This window comes from Pseudorca crassidens, chromosome 6, assembly GCF_039906515.1.
Source record: "Pseudorca crassidens isolate mPseCra1 chromosome 6, mPseCra1.hap1, whole genome shotgun sequence".
NCBI lineage: Eukaryota > Metazoa > Chordata > Mammalia > Artiodactyla > Delphinidae > Pseudorca > Pseudorca crassidens.
Window position 1 is genome coordinate 26,713,144 of NC_090301.1, and position 26,556 is coordinate 26,739,699.

The 26,556-nt window shown below is 36.1% G+C and overlaps 1 protein-coding gene across 10 annotated transcripts in view; it reads left to right on the forward strand.

Moving 5' to 3' along the window:
- The first annotated feature begins 321 nt into the window (after nucleotides 1–321).
- The window catches only part of KANSL1L (KAT8 regulatory NSL complex subunit 1 like), a 145,743-nt gene continuing 119,508 nt past the window's right edge, over nucleotides 322–26,556 (forward strand). For 2 of the 10 annotated variants that reach the window (XM_067740728.1, XM_067740729.1), the window contains exons 1-2: nucleotides 692–901; nucleotides 16,379–17,495. In XM_067740728.1, the coding sequence (XP_067596829.1) occupies nucleotides 16,408–17,495 (1,088 nt within the window). In that variant the 5' untranslated portion in view covers nucleotides 692–901; nucleotides 16,379–16,407. The other 8 variants (XM_067740722.1, XM_067740726.1, XM_067740725.1 and 5 more) reach the window with 8 other exon arrangements.

The following is a 26,556-nucleotide window of genomic DNA, read 5'->3' on the forward strand; positions in this document are numbered from 1 at the left end:
CATCAATTTATTTGACTGCGCTACTGCAGAACGGAGTTAACTCCAACGCCACTCAAAGCAGCTTTATACAGATTTTTTAAATGTTTGAGCTGACCCTTACTGATTTTTTTTTTTTCCTATAAAACGACTCAGCTAGATCCAAGGCAGATTTGCCATCCTCTTTCAGGGCCCCTCGGGGGTGGTACAGAATTACGACTTTGGATTTGAGCGCAGAGCCCAAAGAAATGCAAACGCACAGACACGTAGAGACTTGGCAACAGCGACAGAGCTTTGTTAAAACTTGCCCCTCCGGCGGCGGGGCGGGATGGTCTGGCCGCCAAGGAGCCGGCGCGGGCGGCAGAGCGTAAGGCAACCTGACTTTCCTCTCGCTTTGTTTTTGCTGTCAGGGTGGTACAGAAATAGCAAAGCAGGGGCGGGAAGTCGCCCGGGTGTGTGTGTTTTTCCCCGCTGGCACAGGGACCGCAGAAGGAGGAAGCAGGAGCAGCGCGGAACCCGCCCGCCCCTAAGCAGCAGCGTTCAGGCGCCGACCTCCAGCCGCTTCCAGAACGCTCAATGCCGCTTCTGCGGGCCCCGCCCCCTGCCGGGGTTTCCCCGCCACCCTAGCTCATTTGCATGGCGCTGCCCCTCCCCCGCTGCCATTGGCCGGCGCCGCGGCCCGCCCACTGTCCCTCCATCACGGCAGGGTTCCGTCCCCCGAGCCGCCCGGAGCTGCGGGCAGCTGGCGGACTGTTAAACCGCGGCGGCGGCGGCGGCCGGGGCGGGAGCGGGACGCGCTCTGGATACGAGTCAGCGGCGCCCCGGGTTGGGGGAGGCGGGCGGGCAGCTAGAGATCACCTCAGCAAACCCCACCACAGCCGGACCGAAGGTGCGGCGGCGGAGGGGAGCCAGGGCGCCCCAGCAGGCGAGTGGCCGGCGTCTTAGCGGCGGGCTGAGCGGGGTGGGTCTCCTCAGCCGGGGACTGCGGCAGCGCGGGAGGGGAGAGCGAAGGAGACCGCTGGGTGGACTTGCGGGCCAGGCGACCGGTCGGCAGCCCTTTCTCTCACCCCGAATCCTCTGAGCTGTTGGATTCTACGTCCCGGCACCGGATTGCGCTCTACAGCAGGGGTCGGACCGCAGCCAAATTTAAACGGCTAAACCTAACAGCTTTGGCAGAAGCCGAGGGGAGGGACGTGGTGGAGGGAGGGGCGGGGGCGGATCTAAGCGCGGTCACGTGGGGCAGGGGATGGGCTTGGCAAGCCTCCCTTTTGTTTTGGCTGGCGCGTGCGCAGAGGGCAGGACACGTGGTCTTTTGGGCCCGCCCCTTGCCTCGCTGGCCGCGCCTTGCTGGCTGTGGTTGTGGTGTCGGCTGTTTTGGGGAGGCTTTGAGGCGGGGTTGTTTGCGTTAGATGGGACCTTTGTTTTAGTTAATTATCTTCACTTTATTTCAGGCAGACGTTGATTTGGCCTTTAGAATTACGTGGGATGGAGGAGACTCTAGAGAATTGTTGAGGAATGGTGTTGCCACGTTTGTGCCGTTTCTCTGCGTGCCGAAGGGATTGATGTTGCCGGAAAATTTGAGGATACGTGGTGTTTGGTAGCAAGAAATACAAGACTATGTTCTGGTTATTAAAGAAACTACTGGAAAGGAAGAGGCTAGCTTTCCAGCCGAGAGGGAAGGCACTGGCTGGATCTTGTAATGTTTTCTTACTCCGAGAGAATTAGTATTTGGTTCGTTCGCTGCCCGCTCTGCTCCGGGCAGGACCCACTTGTCCCTTCCCCTCGGATCAGCGGTCTGCGGGGATTGATTTTTTTTTCTTTCTTTCTTTTTGAACTGTGGGGAGCACGTTACTTTTTGATAACCTAAACTTTAGTCAGCTGGGGAGATTTAAGAGGATTACTTTCTTCGTCTTTCCTTAACCAGTTTGCTTAACTTCGTGCTGAGTTTGGGTCGGTAGGATGTTATTTTAAATTTCGACCAGATGGGGCAGGTTTATCAGCAATAAAAGCTAAGTGAGATATTTACCAGTACTGCAGGCAAAACCGACAGTGTTTTAGACTAGGAAAAAGTGGCTCAAAAAATAATTAAACATTAGCGAAAAACCTGGTGTTCTGGAATGCGGATTGCTTGAGAAAGGCTTTGCAGTGAGTGGTCTCGGCTGTTTCCAATTTTCACTAGCTGTTCTCTTGGGCAGGTTACAACCTCTCCGATCTCAATCTGTTTCCTCTTGTAAATAGTTTCATAATGCTGTCCTTGCCTTAAGAGGTTGTTATGAGAATCACATGTTTTGTGTTAGTAAAAGTGATTTATAATCTTTACCAGCACTACAAATACAGAAATTGACAGGTAATACGGTTTTATAACAAAAGTCAGTTGTTTTTTTAAGCCAGCATGCTGGAAGAATATAAACGATGAATGAATCATGAAATAGGATATATTTGAATATCTTCAAAATCTGTTGTAACTATTATGTTTGATTCTCTGTCATTTTCCACTTTCTTAATCAGATCAATGTCAAGTTTGCTACCATTTCCTCATAGTTTTAATCTAGATAGATTATCGTTACTTCTCTTACCCGGCCCTTCTGGGTTAATTTTTTACATGAAATTTTTCTTAATCTAGGCCGATTTTGTCACTGATTTTTTTTTTTTTTACATTTACTGTGTGTGTGTGATATATGCCTTTTCAAATAATAATTATTATTTTTAAATCTTATAAATTGGAAAATGAAGATGGGTGCAAATAAGAAAAACACAAATAATTTGTATTTTTAACTATTTTCCTATGCGTATTTGTGTATTTTTCCTAAAAGTGATATCATTTTAACTTTACCTCATAAACAGTCCCATGTCCTTAGTCATTGAAAAAATTATTTTTGGCAACTCGATGTTATATCATGTAACTTTCATATTTAAAATTTTTCCTGTTGGTAGATGTTTGAGTTGTTTCTAATGTTTTGCTGATGTAAATTTCACTACAGAAAATAGCCTTTTACATAAATCTTTGGAAAATTTTCCCCTAGATTTGTAAAAGAGGAATTACTGGGGGAGTGGGGGTGGGGTGTGTGTGTGTGTTTGTGTTTTAAGGCTCTTGCAACATCGCCAAATTACCTCCCAGAGTATTATATTGTTTAACACTCATCTAATGTATGAGCATGCCTCACATTACATCTTTATTCATCATCTGGGATTAGCAATAAGACAAAAAAACCTTGCTTTCGTTAGCATAAAATTTTTTTTTCATGTGTGTATGATACATGTGTTTTATTGTCTTAGAAGCTGCTTGAGGAAGATAAATATGTTTCATATTTGATGTGCTGCAAATCACATAGTGGGTGCTCAATAAATACTTGCAACTTGACTATTAATATTTATCTTTTTGACCTCTGAAAGGTCAGGAAATTATATCTTGCTTTTTTGTCTTACTCAATTTAGGAGTACATTGTTGGCAGTATACTATTATTGTTTGATTCATTACTTTGAGTACTTCTCCGTTCAGGTGGGGCCTCACTGATCTTAGCACAGTTGTCTTCTCGTGACTTCCCATTGTCCAACTGCTGCATTATCCAAGAACTCCATCCAGTTTTGATGCCATTTATCATAATAACTTGGATGAGTGAATAAAGGAAATAGTCTACCTTGTGTGGAATTCACTTACAAATTTCACTTTAATTGTTCCATATTCACTTGTAGCCTTTTCTGTGTTTGAAGGAAAAAAAGCCTACTGTCTAAAGTTAGTTTGTTTCATTATTCAGATTGTTCTTGATAGCACAACTATTAATTACCTTTAACATCTTTTACTGCCTTTAACCTTACTCGTCATATGTAATTTTTACTTGTTCAGGTATTTATCACTCTTCCTGTCCTTTTACATTTGTCTGTGCTGTATTAATAGTTGAAGGAGGCCGAAAGCTGTCTCTGTCAGGTTTAGAAGATTGTTTACTGATTGGGTTCCTCAAGTTATAAACAGCAAAGAATGAGACTGCTTGCACCTGCAGTGTCAGCTAATAGGAAATTAGCAACCCGTTTACTGACTTTGGGCATATTGTCTATTATACCTCTATCGTTAAAGTCCTTACTATATCACAGGACTATAATGGAATACTGTACATAATGATGACACTCAGTCATCAATACAATCCTACATTACTTTCAGTATGTTTGATTTAGAAAGGCAAGGAAGGTGTATTCATTTCCAAAAAATTTACCTTTTTTTCCCTTTTAAATGTTCTGAAGAGATTGCACTGAACTGAGACTTTTGTTACTCTGTGTGGGATAAATAAACCAGCAAGTGTTAATAAAAACGGTAATATCGTACTTGCCTGTAGACAGTCTGTAATGAAAATCTGAAAACGATTCATAATGAAAGTTTTTAATACTTGGTAATATTTTTACGTTTTCAGGAACATTTTATTTCTATATGGATGTGACGGTTCTCTTGCAGAATTGGGAGAAAATGCAATCTTTTGTAATATTAAGGCTTTGTTAATATCTCTAATGAATTTTTAATTGTTTATTTCTAATCCTATAAGATCAAGAATCTTCAAGCATGTTGTTTAAAGTAATTAAAAAACTTTTTTTTCTTGGTAGTAGATCATTAATCAGTGTTTAACCACGTGAAATTAAGTTGGAGCCAAAATGTATATAACGAGCAAATGTGATAGTGCTAAATCTAAACGTAAATTTCTGGATCTAAGTTGATGTACACAGAAAAAAGTGACTCATTTATATTCCTATGAGTCATGCATTTATAACTGAATAGTAATAATTCTGCTTGAAGTTTGAAGTATGATCTGTTTGATGTGTTATGTGGCCACCCAAGTGGCTTTATCTTTAATTAAATTCCTTTAGTCTTCAAAGAGAATTCCTTTTTAGGCATAGTTTTCAAAGTGGAAGGAGTTCTAGCTATAAACATTATTGAAATAGAAAGTACTGAGCTAACTGTACCTTGGTCATGCCAATTACTACAGTGTTTTCTGCTGTAAATTGAGAATGCCCATTTGTGGCATAAAGAGATCTTGAAAACACAACAGTGTATTTAGTATCTTCCAGTAATTCCTATATTTTTGAGGAATAAAATTATACCAGTGTAAACTCTTTCTCATTACTTTTATTGACTTAATTGACTTAATTTAACTTTATGAGTTACAAATTAGAAACTTTTAGTCCCCTTATATTTCAGTAATGTTTGGAAGAGCTGCTCAAATTTTGCTAAAAGAATTTTTTTCCTGCTCCTTCTCTTTTTTTATAATGGATCAGTTATCTGAAACACATTAAAGTTGTAAGTGCAGAAATAATTTAATATTTATCTCTGCTTCAGCGTTCTCCCCTCTCTCAAAATGCTGTTGGTAGTCTTTTCACTTTCTTTTAACTTAAGGATGAATCTGCCTTCTTTATGATACTTTTATTCCTAGTTTATGTTACCGCATTGAAGAGAATTGGGATTATCCAGATTTCAATTGAAAGAGTAAATTTAATGTTCAGAGGGTAGATATTGATTTGATATTCCCCATGGACTATATGCAATATACATGTGTGTGCTAGAATGTAAGTCATAGTCAAATCTGAAGTAGTATTTTAGGGGATGGAAAATCAGATTTGGTTTTTAATTTTTAATGTTCATTCTCAGGAGGAAGAGTGGTTCTTATTTATAATTGTCTAGATTCTTAGTTTCAGCTCTGAGGATAGACTAGATTAGCTAACTTTTGATTTTCTTTAGACCATATGCCAAAAATTATTTGGTATATGTGACCTGAATAGTAATTGTAAAGACCTGGTTACTAGTGTTGGGATCAATCCAATAATTATTGTTATAATTACCTCACTGTACATGCAGCTTTTGAGGGATGACATGATGGTATTTACTATATCTCATGATGTCCAAGGGACCAGATTGCATTTAATTAATGCTAAATTCATAAATACATATGATTTATAAACCTTAAAGATTAAGTCACTAATGGAAGCATTTTGGAGACAACAGGGCAAGGCTCCTTATTTTTAGTAAGGTAATATCAGAGCAACTAATTTCTTCCTTAATTCACAATGAATGTTGTTTGGATTAAATTGTAGACCCCAAATTAGAATTTGTAGTATAGACTTGACTTTACAATTCCCCCATTTTTCTGAATTTGATTTTTATTTATAATAATGAAATTTAATATAGCCAAAAAGAAAAAAACTGTTTTGATTCTTTGTAGTTTTTAAATGTTTGTAATTTAAATGAATAAACTTTGGCTTGTGTTACTGAAATTTTCTCTCTGGTTGGTAGTGTTTTAAGATACTTCTAAGAAAATGTATATATATTGAAATCTGGAATTTTGCTATAGGGTTGTTTACTTGGTGGATTATCTGTAATAGTTTTACAATGGATTGGTTTTGGGTTTTGGTGGTGGTTTTTTTTTTTGGTTTTCTTTTTTTTTGGCCACCCCTAAAATTTCTGGGCTGTGGATGTGCTAAGGAATTATTAATTTATTTTTACTTAAATTGGAATGCAGGTTGAAAACTCTGTTGTACAACATGAAAGTGAAGTTCGTGCCCAGGAAATATAATTGATTTTTGGATTATCTAGAACTATTGCCTCTTAACAGATAATCAGAATAATCTGTCTGGTTGCTTTCTTTGAAAGGGTGATATGATTTCTTGCAGTTTTGCTTCTTAAATCCTGTTAGCTTACTATTTTAGTTTCTGTATGTTGTGGTTAAGGAAGTTTAGTTGTTTTTTTCTCAGTTTTATTCTTTCCAGTTTCTTTAAAGTCCTATATCATGGACTGACTAAATTCTTTTTACAGAAAGGACCTATTTTCCTTGAGTATCTTGGGAAAGATGATAGTGGTGCCGAGAGTAAATAGAATACAGTGTTTTAGCAGCTAGAAAGAAATTTCTTAGATTTAGGTAAGATCTAAACACTTTTTTTCGACCCAATATGTGCATAATTAGAAACCGAATAATTAGAAACCAGAATAATTGGAAACTGAATATTCATAAGAAGAACAAGATGCTTAGAAAACTGTTTGAGGATTTGCTTTTTTCACATTCTTTTTGTATAACCTAAGCATAGGTGTCTAAAAATACTAAACAGTATTTGGCTAAGAACTTTGGGACTGAAATATTTTAGTTAATGGTTGATTCCTGTTTACTTTAGGGGTACAGTATACTTTATACTGTCCAATACAGTAATCCTTAACCACATATGACTATTGAGCACTTGAAATGCAACTAGTCCAAATTGACTGTGCTAAATGTAGAATAAACACTTTATTTATTTATTTATTATTATTTTTTTTTTGCGGTACGTGGGCCTCTCACTATTGTGGCCTCTCCCATTGCGGAGCACAGGCTCCGGACGCGCAGGCTCAGTGGCCATGGCTTATGGGCCCAGCCGCTCCGCGGCATGTGGGATCTTCCCGGACCGGGGCACGAACCTGTGTCCCCTGCATCGGCAGGCGGACTCTCAACCACTGTGCCACCAGGGAAGCCCATAAACGCTGTATTTTGAGACTTTAGCACACATAAAATAAACATATCTCATAAAGATATTTTTATCCAATATTTTTATTGGAGTCATATTTTCTATATAATGGGTACAATGAAATTCAAATTTCATATGTTTCTTTTTACTTTTTAAAATATGTCTAGTAGCAAATTTAAAATTACATATTTAGCTCACCTCATATTTCTATTGGACAGCAATGTTCTATACTAATATTTCCTAGCCTTAAGACTCCTTTCACAATAAAATATGAATCCTTTTCCTTGAAATTTTTAAATGATTTTATTATTTTGGATGGTATTTATTGAGGAAATATTTATTAAGGGCCTACTATGTGCCCAACAGTATTTTAGGATACAGCAATGAATGAAAACATTCAGATCCTGCCTTCATGCAGCTTTCATTCTAATGGGAAAAATGTATGATAAATAATTTTTAGTAGAAAAAAATTTAATGAACTATTATTTGTTCTAAGCATACTATTGGCTATTATATATAATTTCACGTAATATAATTTTAATACAGTACTTAATTTATTGAATGACATGTGCTATTTCATTTGGCATTTATCTTGCTTTGTGTTCTCTGCATTTCCTGGATCTGTGGCTTGATGTCTGACATTAATTTGAAGGAATTCTCAATCATTATTTCTTCAAATATTTCTTCTCTCTTCACCTTCAGTATTTGCATTACCTATATGTTAACACCTTTTGTAGTTGACCCACAATTCTTGGATATTCTGTTCCTTTTTTTTTTTTTTTTTTTTCAGTCTCTTTCCTCTTTGCTTTTCATTTTGGAAGTTTCTATTGACATATCCTCAAGCTCAGAGATTCTTTTCTCAGCCATGTCCAGTCTACTAATGAGCCTATCAAAGGCATTCTCATTTCAGTTATGGTGTTATTGGTCTCCAGCATTTCTTCTTGATTCTTTCTTAGAATTCCCATCTATTTCCATATCTTTGCTTACATTATGCGTCTGTTATTGCATGTTGTCTACTTTTTCCATTAGAGCCCTTAGAAAATCATAATTTGTTTAAGTTCTTTTAAAGTCACAGTCTGATAATTCCAACATTCCTCTCATATCTGAATCTGGTTCTGATGCTTGCTCTGTCTCTTCAAACTGTTTTTTGTCTTTTAGTGTGCCTTGTAATTTCCTTTTGAAAGAGGGGACATGATATACCTAGTAAAAGGAACTTTAGTAAATAGGTCTTTAGTAAGATGTGAGGTATAGAGGAAGCATTCTATAGTCTGGTGATTAAGTCTGTCTTTTAGGGAAGCTGTGCCCCAACTTCACAAATGCTTCACAGATTTTTCCACCTCTTAGGTGGGATAGGATGGCTACATGGGGCTGGGGTTAGGTATTTCCCTTCCCCCACATGGAAGGCTAGTAAAAGCAGGAGTGGGGTATTTCTTTACTTTTAAGAAAAAGCAAGACTCTTCAACAGATTTCTTAGAAAGTAATATATCATCTGTCACTTCTTTATCTTCATTTTATTTGACCTCACTATGGCATTTGATAGAGCTGCCCATGTCTTTTTAACATACTTTTGAACACTTTGGAATCTCAATTACCTACACTCTGGAATTTCCTTTTCTCTCACTAACTGGACTTCCTTTTTTCTTTCTTTCTTTTCCTTTTTTTTGGGGGGGGGGGTTGGGTTTTTTTTTAACGTTTTAATGAATGGGAGTGTGCATTTAAAAAAATTATTTACTTTTTGGCCACACCGTGCAGCATGCAGGATCTTATTTCCCTGACCAGGGATCAAACCTGTGCCCCCTGCATTGGGAGCTCAGAGTCTTAACCACTGGACTGCCAGGGAAGTCCCACTAACTGGACTTTCTAAGTCTCCTCTTAGGGCTCTTCCTCCTTTGTAACACCTCTTCCTTTGTTCAGATAAATGTGAGTGAACCCCCTGGCTTGATCCTGAGCTCCTTTCTCTCTCTGGCTCATTATGTCTAGACAAGTTTGTAATTTTTGTTCCACAAACACCCCTAATTTATTCCTGCTTTACAGATTTCTATTAATTGTCTTTTTTCCTTGGAAAGCTCTTACCCCAAACCTTGGTTAGCTTGTTATTGTCATTTCAAGTCTCAGAGCAGATGTCGCCAACACAGAAGTCTTCCTTCATCTACAAATCTAAATTAGCTGCTACTGCAGTGTAGTTATGCTCTATTACTTTACTTTGTTTATTTTTATAAAAACACTGTGAGAACCCTATTTACTTCTGATCTTTTTGTTTTCTTGTTTGTATATTCTCTATCTACCATTTGCTAGCTAGAATGTAGGCTCTGTGAGAATAGAAACCTTATTTGTCATGCTGTCTACAATCTTTCTGGTACCTAGGTTAGTGTCTCTTACATACTTCTCAATAAATATGTGTTAACTGAACTGTTGAATGTTTGATCTTAGATCAAATATATATTAAGTGGAGGTTAAAATCCAGCTTCTACCAAAAATAGACAAAACTACATTTATGGCTTAATGTTGGCCATTTCTTCATTTTCTGCTTTTAAAAAGTCAACTGGTTAATTTCCATATTTTTTGGAAAATTTTTATTTGTTTTGTTTTTGAAAGATGAAATAGGTTTACAGCTGTCATTCACAAGTACTTCTCTATAACTCATTGTGGTATGGATGGATTTATACCCAAATGAAAACCAGATGGTCTTACTTGTGGTTAGTTATTCTCACTGTCTTAAGTTGGCTTCTGAAATACTGGAGATACCTTTTAGATGCTATAAAATAATTTTGATCATTAGTTATGGAACTAATGGAGATATCTTCAGGTGAATTTGCAGAATTATTTTATGCTCTCAAATCAGTATTCCTTATGCATTCTTCCTCTCACCAGTTGTCTATTACGTGTAAAAATGAAATAATATACCATTGAAAATAATTACAGTTTAAAACTGTATAATGGTCAAAACCATTATTCAGAGTTAACCTGAATGGTAAATTCAGTGACTTTCAGGAGTTTGCACGTCTGATTTCCACTAATTCCAAGACATATTATCTTCTGTATGTTTATGTCAAAGGCTCCTCAGTTGTTATGTTTTAAATAGTTGTTAAATGTTTATTTTAATTTTGAGGAAGTGCAAGTTAATCAATTTTTTTCTCTTATGAATGTTTTTTGTGTCATAGCTAAAAAAAAATCTTTGCCCAACCCAGTTTCACAAAGATCTCCTATTTTTTTCTAGACATTTTATGGTTTTAAGTTTTACATTTAGGTCTATGATCCATTCTGATGCATGTGACTATTTTTGTATAAGGTATGAGGTGTGGGTTAAGGCTCAGGATTTTGCATATGGATGCCTTATTGTTCCAGAATCATTTGTTTTTTAAAAAACTAAGTCTTTCTGCATTGAATTGCCATTATATCTTTGCCAAAAATCAATTGACCATAGATGTGTGGGTCTATTTCAGAGCTCTCTATTTATCTGTCTAATTATCTGTCCATTCTTTTGCCAATCTATGTTTATTTTGACTACTGTAAGTAGGTAGTATGAGTCCTTCAGCTTTGTTCTTTTTCTTGTTTGGGCTATTGTAGTTGCTTTCCCTATCCATACAAATTTATGAATCAGCTTGTTGATATTAGCAAAAATTCTGCCAAGATTTTGATTGGGATTGTGTTGAATCTATAGATCAGTTTAAGGAGAATTAACATTGTAACAATATTGAATAATTAATCCATGAACACAATGTGTCAGTCCATTTATTTAGATCTTACTTGATTGTTTTTCATTGGTGGTTGTTTTTTTCAGTGTGTAGTTCCTGCACATTTTTTGTTTGATTTATACCTAAGTATTTCATATTTTTAAGCTATTGGAATTAATATTATTTTAAAAATTTCTATTTCTGTTTTTTTCATTTCCAGTATCTAGAAATATAAATGATTTTTGTATCTTGACCTTATTATGTCTGCTACCCTAGTAAACTCATTAGATCTAGGAGCTTTTTTTATAGATCCCTTGGGATTTTCTATGTAGAAAATCATGTCATCAATGAATAGACACAGTTTTACTTTTTATTTTCCAGATTTCTATGCATTTTGTTTCTTTTTTCTTCTTCTGTTCCACTGGCTAGGACCTCTAATGTGATGATAAATAGGAGTGATAAGAACAGGCACCTTGCCTCATTCCCAGTCTTATAGTAAGCATTCAGTCTTTCATCATTAACCATGAAGCGGCCTCTAGGCTTCTGTGTAGATACTCTTTTTCAGGTTAACCTATTTCCCTCCTTTTCCTAATTTACTGAGTTCTTTTTTTTTTCTAATTATGAACAGATACTGGATTTTGTCAGATGCTTTTTATTTGTTTTTTTTCTTTAGTCTTTTGATATGGTGAATTTCAATAATTAATTTTTTTTAAATGTTGAACCAGTCTTACGTTCATGGAAGAAGGCATACTTGGTTGTGACTTACTATTCTTTTTATATATTGCTGTGTTTGTAACAGTTATTTTAAAAATAATAACTGAAATAGGTGTTGTTACTACTTAAATTCTGGAATACATTTAAAAATCATAACTCTCTTCTCTGTTTATTAATTCAGCCAACAAATATCTGACAATTATTGTGTGCTAGACATTGTTTTAAGTGCTGCAGATTAGAATATTGAACAAAATTGAGTTCTGCCCTTAGACTATATTACTTTCTAGAATGTAATATAAAGTCAGGTTCTGACATTAGCACCCCGAGGAACAATAAAACAGTGTAGGGGAATGAAGAATCATGAAGTGAGGGGCTAAAGCTATTTTAAATAATTAATCAAGGAAGGACTCTCTGAGGAAGTGACTGTAGAGCAGAAACATGAATGAAGTGAGGGAGCTAGCTATCTTATTTGTGGAAAATTGTTCCAGCAAATATGAAGTCCTGAAGCAAAGACTTGTTTGGTGTGTTTCAAGAATAACACAGAGGCTAGTGTTTATGGAGTGCAGTAACCCATAGAGATAGTTACAGGAGGCTAAGTAGTCAGGGACTTGATAGTGTAGAACTTTGTAGGCCATGGTAAGAAAAACTTTGGATTTTAAGTATAATGGCAACCACTTATTTTTCAACAAATATTAATTCAGTATCTGCTATATGTTAGATACTTTTGCGTCTTGACAACATACTAGTTAACAAATAATGAAAAATCCAAGCAGTTGTAGATCTTAGAAATGTTAGTAATAAGTGTAGTTGTTTACGTTAATATGGAGGTAGTCAGAAGTGGTAGAGTTTAGAAGGATCAGTTAGTAAGCCTTGTTTATACACAGTGATTACATATTTAGGTATTTTAAAAAATTGGAGTAAATGGACTTGAGTTTTATGCTAAAACTATATGAACATAATTTAACCTTTTTTAATAATAGGAAATAGTTATTTTCCTGAGTTTCTTTTGGTTGCAAAGTAGAGAGACTTTCAGGCTAGGGTTTTTTAATAAGGATAGAGTCGGGAGTAGAATACAGAAGAACTTCATGGAAATCCTAGAATAGGAACTGTGATATGGCTGGGCCTTCCAGAGTCCAGGATCCCCAAATCTTTATATCCAAGTGTGTTAATTATCTATTGCTATGTAATACATTACTCCAAAATTTAAAACATTTATTTCACAGCTTCTGGGGGTCAGGAATTTAGGCATGGCTTAGCTGGGTGCCTCTGGCTCAAGGTTTCTCACAAGGCTGCAGTCAAAGTGTTGGTTGGAGCTGCAGGCATCTGAAGGCTTGACTGAGGAAGGATCTGCTTCTCAGATCATTCACATGGCTAGTTGGCCGGCTTTAGGTCATTAATGTCTGTTGGCTGAAGACAATAGTTCTTTGCCGTGAGGGTCTTCCCAGCTCACAACATGGCAGCTGGTGCTCCCGAATGAGAGGGGTGACAAGATGGAGGCCACAGTATCTTTGTAACCTAATGTTGAAAGTGGCATCCCATTATCTCTGCTGTATTCTGTTTGCTAGAAGCAAATCACTAAATCCAGTCCACACTGTACAGGAGAGGATTACACAAAGGCATGAACACCAGGAGATGGGTATTATTAAGATCACTTTAGAAGCTGCCTATCATACCAAGTAAGCCCTAGAGATCTTACCAGAGTTTTTGTGTGTATGTTTTATTCTAGTTCTCTACCATAAAGGTTCCTTAGCCACTGTCAATGTCTACATTTCTTTCCTTTCTCTTTTTTCTACCAACTCCATTTCTTATCTCTTAATCTATGTATCTTTTTTCTGCTTCTTATTTTTAGTTTCTCCTTATCTTTAGTTTATCCAGGGCCTAAGATGAATTCCACTGCTTCTTCTTATTTCACCTTCTGCCCCTGCTGCTAGCCACTTTGATTATATCCTTAGCACCCTGTTCAAATTTTTGAAAGAGAGAAGGTGGGTAAGGAGGAGATAGAGTATAATATCTTTTGAATATGATTACCTCAGAGAGAACTGTGATTAGGGCAGTTTCTCTCAGAGAGCAATGTAGTTATTTAAATACTATTGTAGATGTTTATAAATTAGAAGTTATAGGTCATTGAGTGATCAAGTGACAGACTGAGTCTTGAAAAAAAATTTCCCAATGCTAGCTTGTTTTATAATTATTTTTCTATTTCTCATAAAAGTAGAGTGCAAAATATACTTTTAAAAAGAAAACCCAATATTATGGTTATTTTTGTTTTCCTATTTGTTTTGGATTTAGAATAAATGAAAATCTGTTATATATAAGATTTATTATTTTTGAGGCACTATATAAAAGTGTATAAATTTTAAGACAGAAAATTATACAGAAATCTACATTTTTTTGGAGACATTATACAGTAAAATATAAAAAAGGCAAACATTTATTTTTATCACACAGGATTAACAACGATTAACATTTGCTCATATTTCATTTAATCTTTTTCCCCCAAGTAATAAAATATTGTAGTTAAAATTCAGCTCCTCTTAAAACACCACTCTTAGTTCTGTTTCATGGAACTTACCTGATGCAACTACTGTTACAACTTTGGTGGGTATTTTTCTGGTTCGTCTTTTATTCTTGTAAACACATAAACACACACATGTATATGTACATAAGTATGGTATGGTTTTGTGTTTGTGTTTTATTTATATGGTACCATACTATATATAATCTGCACCATTTCTTTTTTTTTAAACTTTATTGTGTTTTTGAGGTTTGTCCATATTGATACATATAGATCTAGGTCATTTTTTTTAAACTGCTATTCTAGTATTCCATCATGTTTTAATATCCATTCTCTCACTGTTAGATGTCTAGGTTACTTTGCAAGAGTGTTTTGCTCATACAAACACTGATCTCTTGTGCACCTGTGACAAACACATTTTCCACATTATTGTCAAATTATAGAATCAATTTATAGTTGAAACAGATGTGAGAAATCTTATTTACCCATGTTCCCATGGTAAGTGATATTTTCAGACTTACCCTCTTTTCAGTTTGTTGATTAGAAAACTGGTCTCTTGCATTATTAATCTGCATTTCATTTATTACTGGTAAAGTTGAGTATATGTTTAATGACCATTTGGATGTCATCATCTCTGAAGTGTCTGACTGTTGTAACCTTTGCCCGTTTCTAGGAGTTCTTAATATATTCTGGATACTAATCCTTTGTCTATTGATATATGTTGCAGTTATCTTCTCCTAGTCTATCACTTGCTTTTAACCCTGTGTGTAGATTTTTATTTTAATTGCATAGAAGTTTTTGTGCCTTTTTTTCCTTTTGATCATTCTTATTAGTCTTTGCAAAGAATCAGCTTTAGGTTCTGTGTTTTTAAACAAGAATGAAGGGTGTAGAGTTACAGCTACCTCCTGGGGACATACAGTATGGGAGTGTGGCCATTCAAATGGCTATTAACTGTCATGTGCATTGAAACAAAAATTATGGAGTGTCATAGTTCCAAAGTGCCTTCAAAAACTTTTAATTGTTAATGAAGAAAATTTTTTTCACTAACTCTTCAATCTTCATAATTTTTTCATCATAATTTTTAATAGTACTAGATTAACTTTTTTATGAGTCAGAATATATGGTTTTATACTTTTTTAATAAAATAAAATTTGTTTAATTATGGAATTAATCTTTAGTGTCATCTGTTACATTCCCCCCTATTTTTCAGGCAGGAGTAAGAGCTTCTATAATGATAATTGATGACTATCCATTTGTGAAAAGGAAAATAATGATTGCAGATGATTTTTCAGAAAAAAAATTTTTGCACATTGCAGGTTAGGCTAGTTTTTACTACCACATTATTTTTAGCACCTGTGAAATTGTATACTTTTTTTTTTTTTTTTTGCTGTGCTGTGAGGCTTGTGGGATCTTAGTTCCCCGACCAGGGATTGAACCCTTACCCTGACAATTAAAGTGCAGAGTCCTAACCATTGGACCACCAGGGAATTCCCAATTATATATGTTTTTTGTAGTTCAGTTCACTTATATCTTATTACCTTATTTCCTATATTTTAGTTATTATTAATACTGTTCAGATTGTGAAGTTTAAGTTGAGAAATGAAGGTTTTGAGCAATTTATTATACTTTATAAAAATAATACTTTTGGCTGAAAGTGTGGGATTGACTCACATTTTCAAGTATGAATCCCAGGTTGGATTTTTTTCTTTTAACTCTCACCAAACATTGTCCAAAAAATGGAATCCTGAGATGTAATTGCATTCCCAAATATTTGTCTAACTCTTAAATACTAGGCACTGTGCAACTTTCATTTGAGTTTTGGGTGTTAGACCCACAGTCAGAATGGAGAATAGTCCTTATTGAATTCCTTATGAGCTAGCAAAGAGCAAAGATAATGTTAGGAGTTGGGAAATAGAGGAGGAATTTAGTTCCATTCACTTTTTAATCAGAGACATTGAAAGTGTTGCCCTTGGGGAAAGTATAAAACTTTTTTCTTGATGTTTGATCATTTATTTTTACATTATTTTAGGTTTGCAGTAATTATCTGCAGGATTCGCCATGACCCCAGCTCTGAGGGAGGCAGCAACAAAGGGTATCTGCTTTTCATCTTTACCAAGTACCATGGAGTCGGACAAGATGCTATGCATGGAAGGTCCAAGAACGGTAGATGAAAAGCTAAAAGGAGACACTTTCTCTCAGATGCTGGGATTTCCAACTCCTGAACCTACTCTTAGCACTAATTTTGTGAATTTAAAACATTTTGGCTCCTCTCAGTCTTCAAAACATTACCAGACTGTTCTTTTAATGAGTTCTAATGCTACATTAAATAAATACAGTGAGAATTATAAACAAAAGAAATTAGAGGAACCCCACTGCAATAGGCTGAAAAACATACTGTGTAATGGTAGCAACATTCAGCTCAGTAAAATCTGTCATTCTCATTCTGAAGAGTTCATCAAAAAGGAACCTCTGTCAGATACCAAAAGTCAGTGCATGACAGATGTACAAATTATTTTGGATTCAAATATAACCAAAGACACTAATGTAGATAAAGGACAACTGAAAAACTGTAAGTGGTACCAAAAGAATGCACTTTTGGATAAAGATAGTGACGCTGAGATTAAAAAGGGTTTATTGCACTGTGCTCAAAACAAAATTGGGCCTGACCACTCAAACGTGCCTATTAGTTCCTCAACTGCTGAAAAAGAGGAGGAAGTGAATGCTCGTTTACTTCATTGTGTAAGCAAACAGAAAATTTTACTTAGCCAAGCTAGAAGAACTCAGAAACATTTGCAGATGCTCCTGGCAAAGCATGTTGTTAAGCACTGTGGTCAGCAAATGAAATTTTCTATGGAACATCAACTCCCCAAAATGAAGATTTTTCATGAACCTACCACAATTTTGGATAACAGTTTACCTAAATGCACTGAAATTAAACCAGACATCAACTTATTGACTGCAGAGAATAAATTGTGGAATGATACAAAAAATGGCTTTGCACGGTGTACAGCTGCAGAAATCCAAAGATTTGCACTGTCTGCTACAGGGCTGTTGTCTCATGTTGAAGAGGGTCTGGATTCTGATGCAACTGATAGCAGCTCTGATGACGATTTGGATGAATATACCATTAGAAAAAATGTGTCAGTGTAAGTGCAAAATTATTATTAGACCTTTTACTGTTCTGTATATAGCAGCAATTTTGTCTTGATTTCAAGATATGTTTAAAAGAAATAGATTTTCTAAAATCTTAATGCCATAATCTTTAAGTTATAAAACTTTGGTGAATTTTTAAAATGTTTCTTTTGTTAAAAATGACAGTCTGTTAATATATACATACTATTTAAAAATAAGTTACCCAACTGCTCTATCTAGGGAAAAAACCCAGATAGGAATAATGAAAAATAATTAGCTATAAATATGTATTTTTCCTGTTCTTGAATAGAATAGGCTGTGGACAGGGCTTAAAATTTTGCTTAAGTTATCTAGCCAAAATGTATAGCTAAAAAAATTTAAAGTCTGCGTAGGTAGCCCTCACTGGCTTCAGGAGTTTATCAGTTGGCAGTACATATAAATTGACCTGCTAGTTAGAAAATTTTTTTTTAACTATTTATATGCTCGTATTCACAGCTTTCAGCTCTGGTCTTTACCAATTTAGTCAATTTTTTGCTAGATTAATATAACCAAAACAAAATTATAATGTCAGCTCTTAGATACCTATTGAATGCTTATTATGTGCTGGACCCTAGAGATTCAGTGATAGACAAAATATTCAGCCTCTACCCTCTTGGGAATCTGCTTCAAACAGAGATACCTAGATATTTTATAAAACGAAACAAAACAAAACAGAAGCACAGAGAAAAATAGTTTTACCTATCATACCATTTTAATACTCCAGAACAGTTCTGATAGAAGTTTCTGGGATGATGGAAATGTTCTATTTCTGTGTTATCCAGTAGGCACTAGTCTCATGTGGCTATTGAGCACTTGAAATGTGGCCAGTACAACTGAAGAACTGAATTTTTAAAAATTTATTTATTTATTTATTTATTTATTTATGGCTGCGTTGGGTCTTCTTTGCTGCGCGCAGTCTTTCTCTAGTTGCGGCGAGCGGGGGCTACTCTTTCATTGCGGTGCACGGGCTTCTCATTGTGGTGGCTTCTCTTGTTGCAGAGCACAGGCTCTAGGCACGTGGGCTTCAGTAGTTGTGGCTCACGGGCTCTAGAGCGCAGGCTCAGTAGTTGTGATGCATGGGCTCAGTTGCTCTGCGGCATGTGGGATCCTCCCGGACCAGGGCCTGAACCCATGTCCCCTACATTGGCAGGTGGATTCTTAACCACTGTACCACCAGGGAAGCCCAGAACTGAATTTTTAATTTTATTTAATTTGAATTAATTTTATTTTAAACAGCCAGCTAGAATATAGTTTCTAATCTAGCTTTCAGAGAATCTGTTAATGTCCCTAAATTGATGCAAAATACTGTGTATATATGTGGCATTTGGGGAGGAAGAAGTTCATCATTTTTATCAAATTCTCAAAGATAAGTGAGAATCATTATAGAATTAGAAGCGGAATACATTAATTTTTACTAATAAGTAGAAGGTCAGTATATTAATTTTTATAGTAAGGAGTAAAATGTAAAACAAAGTGAGCATTCCAGGCTTTTTGGTGTTCTGTTATCACTATATTTGAAATGGATTTGAATGAGAGCTAATAGTTATTGAGGACATATTTTTCTAACTGGCATTGTGCTATTTACTTTACATTTGATATATTATTTAATCCTTTCAACAACCATGGGAGGTAATTGTTGTTATCTTTATTTCGCTTAATAAGAAAAAGGCTCAGCATGGCTAAGTGACTTGCCTATGGTCAAAAAGCCAGATAAGTGGTGGAGCTAGGCTTCTTGCCCATGTATGTGAAACTTTAAACCTATGCACTTTCTGTTGGACCATCCAACTTTGTCAACATTATATCAATGATACTTACACATTATTAAGCAAGTGTGTTCTATAAGAAGTCCAGAAATTTATCAGGTTTTCTATTTATAATGCTTTTGAAGTAATTCAATTTAATAACATTTAGTAGGTAAATGCTGTAAATTATTTACATTTTGTTGTTGAGAAGAGCTAATGGGCAGGGTTTCTTTTTTTTTTTTTTTTTTGCGGTACACGGGCCTCTCACTGCTGTGGCCTCTCCTGTTGTGGAGCACAGGTTCCGGACGCGCAGGCTCAGCGGCCATGGCTCGCGGGCCCAGCTGCTCTGCGGCATGTGGGATCTTCCCGGACTGGGGCACAAACCCGTGTCCCCTGCATCAGCAGGCGGACTCTCAACCACTGCGCCACCAAGGAAGCCCTAGGGCAGGGTTTTTTATTATTGAAATATAATTGATGCACAATGTTATGTTAGTTTTGGGTATGCTGTGTAGTGATTTGACATTTACATGCATTTTGAAGTAATCACCAATATAAGACTAGTAACCATCTGTCCCCATACAAAGTTATTACAGTATTATCAACCATATTCCTTATGCTGTATATTACATCTCCGTGCCTTATTTGTTTTATAAATGGAGGTATATACTTCTTTAATCCCCTTCACTTCTTTACCCCACCACCCCACACGCTCCTCCTCTGGCAACCACCTTTTTACTTTCTGTATTTATTAGTCTGTTTTTGTTTTGTTCCGCTTGTCTTGTTTTTTAGATTCCATATATGAGATCATATGGTATTCGTCTGACTTATTTCACATAGTATAATACCCTCTAGAGTCATCCATATTGTTGCAAATGGCAAGATTTCATTTTTTTATGGCTGAATAATATTCCATTGTATGTATGTGTATATATATAAAAAAAACTTCTCCATTCACCTATGGATAGACACTTAGGTTGCTTCCGTGTCTTGGCTCTTGTAAATAATGCTGCAATGAACATGGGGGTGCACATATCTTTTCGAGTTAGTATTTTCATTTTCTTCGGATAAATACCAGGGAATGGATTGCTGGATCATAAGGTAGTTCTATCGTTAAATTTTTTGAGGAACCTCCATACTGTTTTCCATAGTGGCTGCACAAATTTACATTCCTAACATTAGAGCACAAGGATCCTTTTTCTCTGCATCCTCATCAACACTTGTCATTTCTTGTCTTTTTGATAATAACTATTCTAATGGTGTGAGGTGATAGCTCATTGTGGTTTTGATTTGCAGTTCTCTGATGATTAGTGATGCTGAGCACTTTTTCATGTGCCTATTGGCTATCTGTATGGCTTTTTTGGAAAAATGTCTATTCAGGTCCTCTGCTCAGTTTTTTTGTTTTGTTTGTTTTTTTTTTTTTTTGCGGTACGCGGGTCTCTCACTGTTGTGGCCTCTCCCGTTGCGGAGCACAGGCTCCGGACGCGCAGGCTCAGCGGCCATGGCTCACGGGCCCAGCCGCTCCGCGGCATGTGGGATCTTCTCGGACCGGGCCAACACCCGTGTCCCCTGATCGGCAGGTGGACTCTCAACCGCTGCGCCACCAGGGAAGCCCCACTCTGCTCAGTTTTTAATCAGGTTGTTTGTTTTTGATGTTGAGTTGTATGAGTTCTTTGTATATTTTGGATATTAACCCTTTATCAGATATATCATTTGCAAATATATTTTCGCATTTAGTATTCAGCCTTTTGATTTTTTGATAGCTTCCTTTGCTATGCAACTTAATTTTAAGCAACTTAAAGGCAAGTACTACTTTTTCTGTCATTGTATACCCAGTTCCTAGCACTGTCTGCTTTTTAGTGGTTGTTTGGTGTTGGTTGAGTGAATGAATGAATTTTTCTGTATTTGTATATGTAGCTGTAAAGGTACAAAAATCAAGGTTGGCAGTCTGTAAAATTTTCTCTTTCTATATGTTTTATTTTTTCTTCTTCCATTCTGCAGTATATCTTTACTTGATTTTTCCCTCCTTTCTTCCTTGGTCTCTTGTAACAAACTGGTCACAAAATGTATCTTATACATCTTAGAACCCGCATGAGTGTGTGTTGAATGAATGAATGAATAAAATATACCAAAATATGGACATTTGAAAGTCATTATTTTATTCTAATATTTAAAATTTTAATTTTGATAAGTAAAATTGATATGTGTATTATGCTTATCTTAAAAATCTTAGATTATATGATAACTAATGTCTTTTTTTTTTTTAAATTTATAGCCCATATAAGAAAAACAAGTTCCTTCACTCCATCACTCTCATCAGGAAATTTACCTGTGAAGGAATATGATGGTTTTAAGAAATTGGAAAGTACTCACATTAGCCATTACCAGTTATTTAAAATATAAATTTATATGTAGGCAGTAGATTAATTTATAATGACATTACTGATACACTTTAAAGACAACTTGTGGCTGAAAGACTAATGTGCATTAGGCACTTTTCTAAAAAGTCAATTTACTTTGCAAAGCAAAACAGGAGGACTTTATATTTTTTGTAGGTTTGAGATATAATCCTTATAATATGAATGGAAACTCCCCCCTCCATGTTCTGTCTCTTTGGTGAAGGAACACAAGTTATGGACATACTTGTGTTACAGTCGTGGCTTGCTCTGTGACTCTGAGCAATGGTTAGGTTATTCTTAACCCACTGAATCAGATTCCTCTTTTTTGGTCTACCTTAAAGAGTTCTGGAGATGATTAGATGAAATAATAAATATAAAGTACCTATGCCTAATAAGGCACTGAGTTGATAGCCAATAAAGAGTGCCTTATTAAGCAGTTTATGGTTGTGGAAGACTGGAGCTTAATATCCCATGGAAAACTTGGGGAGCCAGTGTAAAATACATGCCTGAGTTAACCATTTGAGAGGTGAAGAAGCTGGAGTATTTGTACATCAAATCCCGTCAGTTACTGGGTGAAGACTATTCCTGGTTTTACTAATTCCCTGGCAGTTCTGTTCTGCCACTTGAGTGACAAAGACCGCTTAAGCACCACCAACAAAAAGCCCTCAAAGAAATGCAGGTGCTGGCAGTTGGAAGTCAGGTCTGTGTCTGCTGAACTGGTATGTGTGAAGGGACGTGGGTGGGTTTGACACACTGTGTTACAATTATGTTACCTCTCATCTGGTGGTAAGGCATTAGAGTTCTAGCTTTTATTTATTTTTTTTTTCTTCTCTTCTGGGAAATGATGATTAGTTACTTTCTTCCAGGATGCATGTGGGAAAACTCATAGATTTTAACACAGACATATTCTGATCCTTCAATGTTGTAAGAAAAAGGAAGAAACATGGCTTCTTTTCTTATCTGAGGAAATCTGCCAGTATCTTCCAAATCACTCAACCATCTTGGGTGTTTGGAGAAAAATCTCTTCATTTTTCCATATTAGTTTCCATGTATTCAAATTTTCTTTTTAGTTTTTACTTCAGTATGTAAATTGGCTATCTTGATAAGGAAATTCTTTTAAACAAAATCAGATATTTACTAAGAAAGAAGGGAGAGTTGTTTAATTATAAGCTGTGAGGTGACTCTTTCTAGATTGAACGATGGGAAAGAGCTAAGTAAATAATTTCTTGCAGAGCTGCAGAAATGAATACTCAGTTTTCTGTATAAACACTTCCTATTTTGCCAGTAGAAAGAAAAAAACCAGGTGATGAATTTCCCTTTGAGAAATTTGATAAATAGGAGTATGAACTCAGTGTGACATTCAGAGAGTAAAGAGACGAATAACATTATATTAATAAATTGCAAATGAGTACTTTTATACTTGTATAATATCAAGTTGACAAATTGTTTTGTATTTATCACCTTTTTTTGTGTGTGTGTGGTACGCGGGCCTCTCACTGTTGTGGCCTCTCCTGTTGTGGAGCACAGGCTCCGGACGCGCAGGCTCAGCGGCCATGGCTCACGGGCCCAGCTGCTCTGCGGCATGTGGGATCTTCCTGGACCAGGGCACGAACCCATGTCCCCTGCATCGGCAGGTGGACTCTCAACCACTGCGCCACCAGGGAAGCCCCTTAGTTTTTCTTTTACAGAAAGTCATATAGTTGGAATCATATAGTATGTAGCCTTTTCAGATTGGCTTCTTTACTTAGTACTATGCATTTAAGTTTTTCCCTTGTCTTTTCCTGGCTTGATAGCTCATTTCTTTCTAGCACTGAATAATATTCCATTGTCTGCCTATAACCACAGTTTATCCATTCACTTGTTGAAAGGTGTCTTGGTTGCTTCTAGGTTTTGGAAATTATGAATAAAGCTGTTATAAATATCTGCATGCTGGTTTTTGTGTGGACATACATTTTCAATTCATTTGTGTAGATGCCAAGGAGTCCAATTGCTGGATTATATGGTAAGAGTATGTTTAGTTTTGTAAGAAACTGCCAAACTGTCTTCCAAAGTAGCTATACTATTTTGCATTCCAGCCAACAACGAATGACAGTTCTTATTGCTCCACATCTTTGCCAGCATTTGGTGTTGTCAGTGTTTCAGATTTTGGCTATTATAACAGATGTGTAGTGGTATCTTATTGTTGTTTTAATTTGCAATTCCCAAATGACATATGATGTTGAACATCTTTTCATATGCTTACTTGCCATATATATATATCTTCTTTGGTGAGGTGTCTGTTCAAGTCTTTTGCCTATTTTTTAATTGGGTTGAGTTTTAAGAGTTCTTTGTATATTTCAGATAATAGTCCTTTATTATATATATCTTTTGCAAGTGTTTTCTCCCAGCCTTTGGCTTGCCTTCTCATTCTCTTTCAAGTGTCTTTACAGAGGAGAAGTTTTTAATTTTAATGAAGTCTAGCTTATCAATTATTTCTTTCATGGATCATGCCTTTGTTTTGTCTAAAGTGTCATCACCATATGCAAGGTCACCTAGATTTTCTCCTATGTTATCTTTTTGGAATTTTATAGTTTTGCGTTTTACATTTAGTTCTATGATCTTTTTTTTTTTGTGGTACGCGGGGCTCTCAACGCTGCGGCCTCTCCCATTGTGGAGCACAGGCCCCGGATGCGCAGGCCCAGCAGCCATGGCTCACGGGCCCAGCCGCTCCGTGGCCTGCAGGATCCTCCCGGACCGGGGCATGAACCCGTGTCCCCCGCACCGGCAGGCGGACTCTCAACCACTGCACCACCAGGGAAATCCCGATGATCATTTTTGAGTTAATTCTTGGAAAGAGTGTAAGGTCTATGTCTAGATTCTTTTTTTTTTTACATGTGGATGTCTAGTTTTTCCAACACTATATATTGAAAAGACTGCCTTTTCTCCACTGTATTGCTTTCACATCTTTGTCAAAAACCAGTTGACCATATTTTTGTGGATTTATTTGGGGGCTCTGTATCTGGTTCAGTTAATCTATTTGTCTGTTCTTTTGCCAATACCACATTGTCTTGATTACTGTAGCTTTATACTAAGTCTTGAATATGGATAGTGTCAATCCTCTGACTTTGCTGTTCTCCTTCAATATTGTGTTGGCTATCATGGGTCTTTTGCCTCTCCATATAAACTTTAGAATCATTTTGTTTATTTCCACAAAATAGTTTGCTGGCATTTTGATTGGCATTGCATTGAATCTATAGATCCAGTTGGGAAAAACTGGTATACTGACAATATTGAATCTTCCTATCCATGAACATGGAATTTCTCTCTAATATTTTAGTTCTTCTTTGATATCTTTAATCATAGTTTTGTTGTTTTCCTCATATAGATCTTATACATATTTTGTAAGATTTATACCTAAGTATTTCATTTTGGGGGATGGTAATGTGCTTTTAATTCAAATTCTGCTTTTTTACTGCTGGTATATGAGAAAGCAGTTGACTTTTGTATATCAACTTTGTATCCTGCAACCTTGCTGTAATTGCTTATTAGTTGTAGGCTTTTTAAAAATGATTCTTTTGGATTCTTCCCATAGATAATCATGTCATCTGTGAACAGAGTTTCATTTCTTCCTTACAAACTTGTATATCTTTTATTTCCTTTTCTTGTCTTATTGCTTTAGCTATGATTTCCAGTACAATGTTGAAAAGGAGAGATGACGGGATATCTTGTCTTGTTCCTGATCTTAGTGGGAAAGGTTCTGCTCTCTTACAATTAAGTATGATATAGCTGTAAGTTTTTGGTAGATAATCTTTATCAGGTTGAGAAAATTCCCTCTTTTTCTAGTTTACTAAGAGTTTTCATTGTGTATGTTGTACTTTGTGAAATGCTATTTGTGCACCTATTGGTATGGTCATGTGATTGTTTTCTCTTTGATGTGATATGATGTAATGATGTGATATTGATATGATAATATGATGCCTGTTGATATGATAGATCACATTAATTGATTTTGAATGTTGAACCAGCTTTGCATACCTAGGATAAATCCCACTTGGTTATGGTATGTAAGTCTTTTTATACATTTTTAAATTCAATTTGCTAACATTTTGTGGTTCTTTGTGTCTATCTTCATAAGATTGTAGTTTTCTTGTAATAGCTTTATCTGGTTTTGGTATTAGGGTAATGCTGACCTCATAGGTGAGTTAGGAAGTAGTCCCTCTCCTATCTTCTGAAAGAGATTCTAGAGAATTCGTAAAATTTCTTCTTTAAATTTTTGGTAGAATTTATCAGTGAACCCATTTGGGCCTGCTGCTTTCTGTTTTGGAAGGTTACTAATTATTGATTTAATTTCTTTAACAGATACAAGTCTATTCAGATTGTTTATTTCTTCTTGTTTGAGGTTTGGCAGATTGTACCTTTCAAGGAATTAGCCCATTTCCTCTACATTATCAAATTAGTGGACTTAGAGTTGTTCATGTTACTCCTTGATTATCCGTTTAGGGTTCATAGGATCTGTGGTGAAGTCTCCTCTTTCATTTCTGATATCGGTAATTTCTGTGATCTCTCTTTAATTCTGGTTATCCAGGACAAAGGCTTATTGACTTCACTGATCTTTTCAAAGAACCATTTTTTGGTTTTTTTGATTTTTCTCAGTTGATTTCGTGTTTTCAGTCTCTTTGATTTCTGCTCAGATTTTTATTATTTCTTCTACTTTGGATTTAACTTGCTCTTCTTTTTCTAGTTTCCTAAAGTGGAGCTTAGATGGTTGATTTTTAGATCTCTCTTATTTTCTAATGTATGAATTTAATGCTATAAATTCTGTTTTTTCTCTTAGGCTTTTCCCTGTAAGCAGTGTTTCCACTGTATCCCACAAATTTTGAGACTTGTATTTGCATTTTCCTTTCATTCATAGTATTTTA